Raw genomic sequence first — 10,620 nt, 5'->3', positions numbered from 1 at the left:
GGAATTTCGAGAATTTCCAGATTCTTCGAAAAAAAAATGGAATAAAAATAAAAATTCCGGCAAATAACTAAACCGTAGCACACAAAAAAAACTAGCTATAACAAATTTGAAAAAATGTTTCGCGGAGAATTTATACTGAAAAAAACTGAAAATTAAAGACAGAAACAGTAGAGAGATCTGTACAACGAATTGTGTTGGGGCACATTAGAGAGTAGAAAATTACAGAAAAAATTCAGATTTTTGCTGGAAAAATTACAGAAAAATTCAGATTTTTGCTGGAAAAATTACAGAAAAATTCAGATTTTTGCTGGAAAAATTACAGAAAAATTCAGATTTTTGCTGGAAAAAATCGGAAAAATCCCAAAAATTTCAGTTTTTCCTCATTTTTTGCCCTTTTTTCGGGCAAAAAAATGCGAAAAATCTGAAAATTTCCGAATTTTTTTCAGCAAAATTAAATTTCGGCTGGAACATTGTAAAAAATTGTGCAAAAACTAGAACAAAAATGGTGAAAATGCGTGGGAGGAGGACATTTTTACAACGGAAATATGGGAAAATCGAATTTTCAGGCGAAAAATCCGAAAAAGCACATTTTTCGAGCAAAAACTCAGAGAATTAGGGAGGAGGCAAGAAAATAATTGGGAAGAGGGGAAATTCTATATTTTTTACATAAAAGCGAAGAGAAAATCGCGAATTTTTGACTGAATTTGAGTTAAAATCCGGAATTTTGAACATTTTCCAGTCAAAATAATCCAATTTTTTTTTTTGGAAAATTTCAGCCAGAAAATTGAATTTTCTCAACTGGAAATTAGTGAAAAATCCCAACAAAAAAAAACATGGAGTTTCACTCAATTTTCAGTTGAAAAATTGACTTTTTGTGTGGAAAATGGTGAAAAAACCGGTTTTTGAGCCAAATTTTCAGTGGAAAAAAATGACTTTTTTGACCAAAAATCAGGGAAAAAACCGGAAAATTCAATTTTTCTACTACAAATCAGTCAAAAAACCGGATTTTCAGCCGAATTTTCACTAAAAATTGCACAACAAATTTTCATCTAATTAACAGCTATCGGCGGGACTTTAAGCTTCTGCTCCACAGCAGCTGCTCCGTCAGTTTTCTTGGCAATTTTCGGGCGTGGCTTGTTGGCGAATAGCATATCTCTGGAATAGTAGAACCCTCGATTCACCCAGTGACCATATACACTGAACATTGATGATTCCGCTTCGTGACGAATCTGCAAAATTGTCAAAATTGAGAGTTTTTCGGGTTTTTAAGCTGAAAAATTTGAATTTTTGAGCACAAAAATGGAGTTTTTGATGTAAAAATCGATATTTTTCATTTTTCATTAACAAAATCCAATTTTTTTTTGGAGAAATTTTGACGGAAAATGAGAAAAAAGAGCACATATCGTCAATTTTTAAAGAGTTTTTGAGCAAGAAAGTCCAAAAAATATGCATTTTCAAGTGAAAAATAGTCAATTTACGAGTTTTCTGCCAAATTTTGAAGTTTCTGACTAATTCTGATCCGAAATGTTCAAAAATTATGCTTTTGGCACTTTTCTCGAGGAAATTTTTATAGTTTTTCCAAGTTTTCAGACTAGGAAAAATTTTAGGATATTGATGACCATTTCCAGCAATTTCAGATCAATTTTCGCCGAAATTTTTTGCAAAATTTCGTCTGAATATTGTGAATTTTCCGTCGAATAACTGAAATTTCGATGATTTTTCCGCTGAAAAATTGAAAAATCGAGTTTTCAGCAATTTTCTCTCAAAAAACTGAATTTTTGACAGTTTTCATCGCTTTTTTTTCGGCAAAAAACACTTTTTTTTCCAATTTTCAGCAGAATTTCTTACATCTCGATCTCTAAATGGTCTCTTCCTAAGTACATCCCGATCAATGACAGTTTTAAGATATTTGTATTTGGCCAGACGTTGGAAGAATCGAACCCAGATGATTGCCTGCAAAAAATCGATAATTTATTGGAATTTTTTGGGGGGGATTTTTCTCAAAATTTTCTTCATTTATCCTACAGTAATCCTACAGTACCCCGACCATATCCTCCACTAACCCAATCTAATATCAAACGGTGAAAAGTAAATTTTTCTAAAAATACAGTAATCCTACAGTAACACTACAGTACCCCGACCATATCCCCTACTAACCCCAAACCAATATCCCTTCAAAAGACGAAAAGTCAATTTTTCTAAAACTACAGTAATCCTACAGTACTACTACAGTACCCCGACCATATCCCCCCACTAACCCCAAACCAATATCCCTTCAAAAGACGAAAAGTCAATTTTTCTAAAACTACAGTACCCCTACAGTACCCCGACCATATCCCCCCCACTAACCCCAAACCAATATCCCTTCAAAAGACGAAAAGTCAATTTTTCTAAAACTACAGTAATCCTACAGTACTACTACAGTACCCCGACCATATCCCCCCACTAACCCCAAACCAATATCCCTTCAAAAGACGAAAAGTCAATTTTTCTAAAACTACAGTAATCCTACAGTACCCCGACCATATCCTCCCACTAACCCCAAACCAATATCCCTTCAAAAGACGAAAAGTCAATTTTTCTAAAACTACAGTACCCCTACAGTACCCCGACCATATCCCCCCACTAACCCCAAACCAATATCCCTTCAAAAGACGAAAAGTCAATTTTTCTAAAACTACAGTACCCCTACAGTACCCCGACCATATCCCCCACTAACCCCAAACCAATATCCCTTCAAAATAAGAAAAGTCAATTTTTCTAAAACTACAGTAATCCTACAGTACCCCGACCATATCCCCCACTAATCCCAAACTAATATCCCTTCAAAATAAGCAAAGTCAATTTTTCTAAAACTACAGTAATCCTACAGTACCCCGACCATATCCCCTCACTAAGCCCAAACCAATATCCCTTCAAAAGACGAAAAGTCAATTTTTCTAAAACTACAGTACCCCTACAGTACCCCGACCATATCCCCCACTAACCCAATCTAATATCAAACGGTGAAAAGTAAATTTTTCTAAAACTACAGTAATCCTACAGTAACACTACAGTACCCCGACCATATCCCCCACTAACCCCAAACCAATATCCCTTCAAAATAAGAAAAGGCAATTTTTCTAAAACTACAGTAATCCTACAGTACCCCGACCATATCCCCAAACCAATATCCCTTCAAAAGACGAAATACCAATTTTTCTAAAACTACAGTAATCCTACAGTACCCCTACAGTACCCCTACAGTATCCCGACCATATCCCCCACTAACCCCAAACCAATATCCCTTCAAAAGACGAAAAGTCAATTTTTCTAAAACTACAGTAACCCTACAGTAACCCTACAATACTACTACTATATAACTCTAAAAATTAGTGGTTTCTGGGTGAATTTTGGTATATTTTCTCAGACTTTTCAAACTGATAGAAACCAATTTTTCGAAATTTTCACAAAATTCCGTCAATTTTCAGCTAATTTTCGTTATTTTTTGCTCATTTTTCTTCAAATTTGGAGCATTTTCCTCTAAATTTCCTGATTTTTGTCGATTTTCCCGATTTATGTTGCAATTTCTTCGTTTTTGCTCGATTTTCTCCAATTTTCTAAAAAAAAATTTTCTCACCGTTTTGAACCGTTTCCTAGCTCTCTCCGATGTTTGATCCTTGACAAGCTCCACTTCAACGACAGGAACCATCTGTGGAGCCTGTTGTTGTGCAATTGGAATCATCCATTCATGTGCTAAACACTCTTTTGAGCTAATTCTCTTTGTTGCATCAACTTGGAGCAACTGGGTGATTAGATTTTTGGCTTCTGCAGTGATATTCGCCCATTGTTCGTTGCGGAACTCGAATTTTCCTTGTTGGATGAGCCGGAGCATCATTAGTTGTCTGGAAATTTGAGTTTTGACTTGAAAATCTAAAATTTTAGCTTTTTTCAGAAGAAAATTGAAAGAAAATTGAAAATTTGGGCAGAGGTTCCCCGGGAAAGTGGTCAAATGTGCTCTCCGTGAGCAATTTTGGGTGAAAATTCCAAATTTTTGCATATTTTACTGCTAAATTTTGATATTTTCACACACAAAAATCGCCGACATAACACATTTGCCACGGGAAATGCAGAATTTTCGTAAATTTCGATGAATTTCAAGCTGAAAACTTAGAAAATTCGGTTACAAATTTATTTTATCGGAAAAAACTCCAAAATTCTCACATTTTCATCAAAAATCACATAATTTACTTGAAAATCACGATTTTTGTTGAATTTTCAAACAAAAATCGTAGACTTTTTCTACCAAAATCCTTTTTTTCGCAGCTAAAATCGGTTTTTATTAAATTTTGTGCAAATTATTACAATGTTTTCTGAATCTTGTCAGTGCAAAAAAATCAATTTTTCCAAAATTCTCTTGGAAATCCCGAATTTTATCGATTTTTTTTGGGCGAAATCCCAATTTTACTGAATTTAGCGAAATTTTGTGTTAAAATTTCAACTTTTTTGCTCCAAACCCGCATTTTTCTTAGTTTTTAGCCGAATTTTCTGAATTTTTCCTCAAATTCAGGGAAATTTCGTAGGGTTTCTGTAGTTTTAGAAAAATTGACTTTTCGTCTTTTGTAGGGATATTGGTTTGAAGTTAGTTGGGGATATGATCGGCGTACTGTAGGGGTACTGTAGGATTACTGTAGTTTTAGAAAAATTGACTTTTCGTCTTTTGAAGGGATATTGGTTTGGGGTTAGTGGGGGGATATGGTCGGGGTACTGTAGGGGTACTGTAGGGTTACTGTAGTTTTAGAAAAATTGACTTTTCGTCTTTTGAAAGAATATTAGTTTGGGATTAGTGGGAGATATGGTCGGGGTACTGTAGGGGTACTGTAGGATTACTGTAGTTTTAGAAAAATTGACTTTTCGTCTTTTGAAGGAATATTAGTTTGGGATTAGTGGGGGATATGGTCGGGGTACTGTAGGGGTACTGTAGGGGTACTGTAGGATTACTGTAGTTTTAGAAAAATTGACTTTTCGTCTTTTGAAGGGATATTGGTTTGGGGTTAGTGGGGGATATGGTCGGGGTACTGTAGGTGTACTGTAGGGGTACTGTAGGGTTACTGTAGTTTTAGAAACAATGACTTTTCTTCTGGAGCTCCAGCCGATTTCCTCGCTTTTTGACAATTTCTAAGGGATTTTCGGTTTTCAGCCAAAATTTTCCCCATTTCAGCTAGATTTTCTCCATTTTTTGCACATTTTTCTCTCGTTTTAAGCCATATTTGCCGAATTTAGCCCTAATTCTCAGAGATTCTCCATTTTTAACAATTTTTCGACTATTTCAACTAGATTTTCTCATTCATTTTTTTGCAAATTTTCCACGACGACTTTAAGCCAATTTCAGCCAAATTTTCACAATTTTTTGTCCGTTTTAGGGTAATTTCTGCCTAATTTTCACGATTTTCCCGGTTTTAAACCAATTTCACTCAATTTTTCTGCAATTTTCCAACGAAAATGCTCACTTTCGATGATAAAACGGTGCACAACCGGCCAACAACGTATACATAATGACTCCAAGTGCCCATTCATCAACTTCTAATGAATATCCTTCTGCATTATCGTACCATTGGCATCGAATCGTCTCCGGTGCCAAGTATCCCGGTGTTCCACACAAATCACGTAGCTTTTTTCCACGTGGAATACGAGTGGCAAATCCGAAATCCGAAATGACGATTCGCTCCTCGTCGATGCATAAAATGTTTTCTAGCTGCAAAATTTGAGGGTTTTCGGGGGGATTTTTTCATTTGTTTTCCATGCAAAAATTCAATTTTCTACCTGAAAAACTGGCAAAAATGCCATTTTTAACCCCGGAAAATGATTTTTATTTAATTTTTTCTGAAAAATTTGAATTTTTGTGCTAAAAATGACATTTTTTGGCAGATTTTCACGTAGAAAATTGAATTTTTGCGTGGTTTTCTCGATTTTCAAATTTTCAGCTCGAAAAATTGGAAAATTTGGGTAGAGGTTCCCCGGGAAAGTGGTCAAATGTGCTCTCTGTGAGCAATTTCGGGTGAAAATTTCAAATTTTTGCATCTTTTAATGCTAAAATTTGATATTTCCACACAAAAATCGCCGACATAACACATTTGCCACATGGAACATGATGAGGACTTTTTGTTCGAAAAAAATCTATCAAACTACGCCCATAAAATGGTCAAGTATTTTTTTGCCGAAAATTTGCTCTTTTTTATTGTAATTTGGCATTTTTACGCAAAAAAAAAAACTTTTTGGGAGGAAAACTGTAATTCTCGCAATTTTTCATAGATTCTAAAAGAAAATCCCAAAATTTAGACAATTAGTGAATATTGTCAAAATTATGCTCATTTTTAGAAATTTCCGTCATTTTTTCTTGTAACTTCGGGCTTTGAGCAGCTTTTTACTCAGATTTTCAGAGTTCTAGTCTAAATTTTTGGAATTTTGAAGATTTTCAGCCTGAAAAACGAAAAAATGAAAATTTGTTTCTTGGTGCCAAAAATTAAAAATTTTTACTTTTTTCAGTTAGAAAATTGGAAAATTTGGGCATAGGTTCCCCGGGAAAGTGGTCAAATGTGCTCTCTGTGAGCAATGTCGGGTGAAAATTCCAAATTTTTGCATATTTTAATGCTAAAATTTGATATTCCCACACAAAAATCGCCGACATAACACATTTGCCACGTGGAAATCAGTGTTTGAGTATTTTGGAGGCTACCGTAACACGAAAAAAATGTCAGAATTGAAACATTGAAACTGAAAATCTCAATTTTCTAAACAAATTTCGGATTTTCGAATCTGCTTTCGGACATTTGGCTATTTTCTAGAAAATGTGCACGTTTCAGGAAATGTATAGAGTTATTTTTTTCTGATTTTCATAGTAAAATTTCAAAATTCTCGCTTTTTTTCAGTTCTTCGAACAAAAATGGTTTTTTTTGCAAATTTTCAAAATTTGTGCAACCTTTTAAGATTTTTCAGCACTAATTTCCTATATTTTTCTATCAATTTCTCGATTTTTACCCAAACTTTTGCAATTTTCACCATTTAAGATTAGTTTTTCTCAATTTTTGCCTAATTTTCATAGTTTTTTACTGACTTTGTCAATTTCCGTACTTTTAACCATGTTTTTCTCTATTTGTAATCTAATTTTCAAGTTTTCAGCTATTTTCGTGATTTTAGAGCATTATTTCATCAATTTTTCTGAATTTTCATTAAAATTTTCTTAGTTTTTCACTAGTTTCGCACGATTTTTGTACTTTTAAAATCTAAAAACTGAAATTTTCGGCAATTTTCATTATAAAAATCAGGTTTCCTCCAAATTTCTTCAATTTTTCCGAATTTTCGTTCATTTTTATACCTTTAAATCCCTATGAACAATATCCCGTGCATGCATATATTCAACTCCATCAAAAAGCTGTTTCATCAGTCTTCGTGCTCGTTTCTCCGACACGGTTACTGTAGAATTGAGCACATCGAAGAGCTCTCCGCGTGGAGCCATTTCGAAGACGGCGAACAGGAATGACGGAGTTTGGTAAAAATCGTGGATTTTTACTGAAAATTTTGAAATTTTTTTAGCGCTGAAAATGGTATTTGTGTTTTTAGGGAACTTTTCCACAAGAAAAAATTGGAAAATTTGGGCAGAGGTTCCCCGGGAAAGTGGTCAAATGTGCTCTCTGTGAGCAATTTCGGTTGAAAATTCCAAAATTTTGCATATTTTAATGCTAAAATTTGATATTTCCGCACAAAAATCGCCGACATAACACATTTGCCACGTGGAAATGGGAAATAAGTGTTTGTGTATTTTTGAGGCTACCGTAACCCGAAAAATGTCAGAATTGAGAAATCAAACTAAAAATGTCAAATTTCAAAACAAATTCCGGATTTTTGGGCGTTTTTTCGACCATTTGGCTATTTTATAGCAAATTGTGAACATTTTTGACAGAAAAATCAGTTTTCCGTTTTTTTTTTTCATATGTCCAGCCGGAAAAAAGGGATTTAAAGCTGAAAATGTAAAAATCCGTAAATTTTCAGCTGTACAGTCAGAAAAAAATCACATACATATTTCTTGGTGCCAAAAATCAAACATTTTAGCTTTTTTCAGTCAGAAAATTAAAAATTTGGGCAGAGGTTCCCCGGGAAAGTGGTCAAATGTGCTCCCGGTGAGCAATTCCGGGTGAAAATGCCAAATTTTTGCATATTTTAATGCTAAAATTTGGTATTTCCGCACATAAATTGCCGACATAGCACATTTGCCACGTGGAAACTTTTCTTGAATGTTTTACAGCTAGAAAAACATATAACCCGCGAGAGGGTTCGAACCTGTTATCTTCTGCGCCACAGCCCACCAACTTACCGCCTGCGCCACGCGTTATGGCGCAGTGACTAAGAGCTTTGGCTATGGCGCAGAAGGTCACAGGTTCGAGTCCTCTCGCGAGTTTTAGGTTTTTCTAGGCGAGAAATTTGGATTTTAATGTTTTAAATCTCGAAAAATCGAATGAAACACAGAGTTTTCCAGGGGTTTTTCAGTTAAAAATCGGCCGTTAAGCCATTTTTCAGCAGATTTTCAATAATTTCAGTGCTTAAAATAGCTCTAAACTTAGTTTTTGGAGCAAAAATCTGATTTTTGTGGTGAATTTTCGCAATTTTTTCGTATTTTAAGTATAAAAATCATCTTTTTGATCGAATTTCACCCAGTTTTTCAGTCTTTTCATCCAATTTCAGGCATTACTAATAGACGGATGTCCAGACAATTGCCGAAGAATTTCAACTTCTGAAATTGTCTCCTCCAAAAGCCGCTTCGCTTCATTTTCAGACTGTTTTTCAGTCGAAATATCGACAATTTTCACTGCAAAATGCTGTCCACTGCCTTTTTCGATACATCGTCGGACTGTTGAGGCTAGGCCTCGTCCTAGGACCTGCAAAAAATTGAAATTTACAGTTAAAATCGATATATTTTTTTTCGAATTTTTTGCTGAAAAATCAATAATTTCCCATTTTTCTGGGGGTTTTTACCCAAAAACACTGGAAATTTGAAAATTTCGCACAAAAATTCACGATTTTAGAGTATTTTCACCTCAAAAATGCAGAAAAATCGATAATTTCGACTTTGTTTCAAGAATTTTCGGAGATGTTTAGTTTTTTTTTAAATTTCCAGATTTTTGCTCAAATTTCCGTGAATTCAACTTTTTCAGCAACTTTTTCAACGAAAATTATCGATTTTTACCGAATTTTATGCTTCGAAACGCCAAAACCTTTAGAAATTCAATTTTTCCGTAAATTTTAGGGTTTTTTGTCGAAAAAAAATCAGAAATTATCGATTTTTAGCCATTTTTTGAAGCAAAAAATGCTCAAAAACAATTTTCCATGAAAAAAATTTGATTTTTACATTAAAAATGACTATTTTTTTGCAATTTTATACGGAATTTTCGTTGAAAATTAGTTTTTCCGTCAAATTTTGCATATTTTTCAGAATCGCTCAAATTTTGAGCCGAAAGACGGGATTTTTAGATTTTTTGGCTCAAAAGACGAGATTTTTAGAATTTTTGGCTCAAAAAAACGAGATTTTTTGAATTTTAAGCTTGGAAAGATTCCATTTTTGCATTTCTAGCTTCAAAAAAACTGAGATTTTGAATTTTTAGCTCAAAAAATGAGATTTTTCGCATTTTTTGCTCAAAACACGAGATTTTTTGAATTTTTGGCTCAAAAAACGAGATTTTTTGAATTTTTGGCTCAAAACACAAGATTTTTTGGATTTTTGGCTCAAAAAACGAGCTTTTTAGAGTTTTTGGCTCAAAAAACGAGATTTTTTGAGTTTTTGGCTCAAAAAACGAGATTTTTTGAATTTTTGGCTCAAAACACAAGATTTTTTGGATTTTAAGCTTGGAAAGATTCCATTTTTGCATTTCTAGCTTCAAAAAAAAAACTGAGATTTTGAATTTTTAGCTCAAAAAATTAGATTTTTCGCATTTTTTGCTCAAAAAATTTAATTTTTTGGATTTTTAGCTCAAAATCGGGATTTTTTGCAGCTCTAAGCACAAAAATGGCTGAAAAACGCCGAAAGTTCGCATTTTTAACTCAAAAACTCTGATTTTTCCAGTTTTTGTCCAAAATTCTCCGTAAAATAACGATTTCCAAGTGAAATTTCACTATTTTTTTTAACATTTTAAAATCAAATTTCACAAAATTTTCATGTTTTCGGGGTGAATTTCGCCAATTTTTCATATTTTTAGGCACATTTTCCAGTCAAATTTCATCAAATTGTCCAATTTTTAGGTTAAATTTTATTAAAATTTCAGGTTTTCGGGGTAAATTTCACCAATTTTTCATATTTTTAGGCACATTTTCGTACTTCTTTAGATTCATATGCTGCATTGAATCCCTGGTCCTCTTCATGTCGATAATGTTGTGATTCGTCAGAATCCTCGTGATCCGTATCCACAATCAACATTCCCATTAAATGGGGGGAAGCAGAAGCCTGCTGAAATTTGAGAGAAAAATTCAGAAAATTTTCAGATTTTTCAGGAATTTTTTTTTTAATTTTCACCAATTTTTGAAATTTTCAGATTAAAAAAAACCAAAAAATATAATTTTAGGGTCTAAAAACCCCGTTAAAACATCCAAAAA

General features: G+C 33.7%; 1 protein-coding gene across 2 annotated transcripts; it reads right to left on the bottom strand.

Moving 5' to 3' along the window:
* Nucleotides 1–116: 116 nt before the first annotated feature.
* phkg-1 lies at nt 117–10,474 on the bottom strand. 2 transcript variants are annotated; one of them, NM_001381687.3, is made up of 7 exons: nt 10,346–10,474; nt 8,726–8,912; nt 7,355–7,548; nt 5,490–5,734; nt 3,620–3,884; nt 1,849–1,953; nt 117–1,229 (listed from the first exon to the last, which is right to left on the bottom strand). In NM_001381687.3, exons 1-7 carry the CDS (start codon nt 10,448–10,450, stop codon nt 1,050–1,052), a joined length of 1,281 nt encoding a protein of 426 aa, NP_001368037.1. In that variant the 5' UTR covers nt 10,451–10,474; the 3' UTR covers nt 117–1,049. The 2 variants fall into 2 exon arrangements, with proteins under 2 accessions (NP_001368037.1, NP_001360127.1); NM_001373828.4 differs by having other exon boundaries at nt 131–1,229; nt 7,355–8,912.
* Between the last annotated feature and the right edge of the window lie 146 nt (nt 10,475–10,620).

This window comes from Caenorhabditis elegans, chromosome III (genome assembly GCF_000002985.6).
Source record: "Caenorhabditis elegans chromosome III".
In the NCBI taxonomy this organism is placed as follows: domain Eukaryota; kingdom Metazoa; phylum Nematoda; class Chromadorea; order Rhabditida; family Rhabditidae; genus Caenorhabditis; species Caenorhabditis elegans.
The sequence above is the reverse complement of the archived record's forward strand: the minus strand, read 5'-3'. Positions and strand labels throughout refer to the sequence as shown.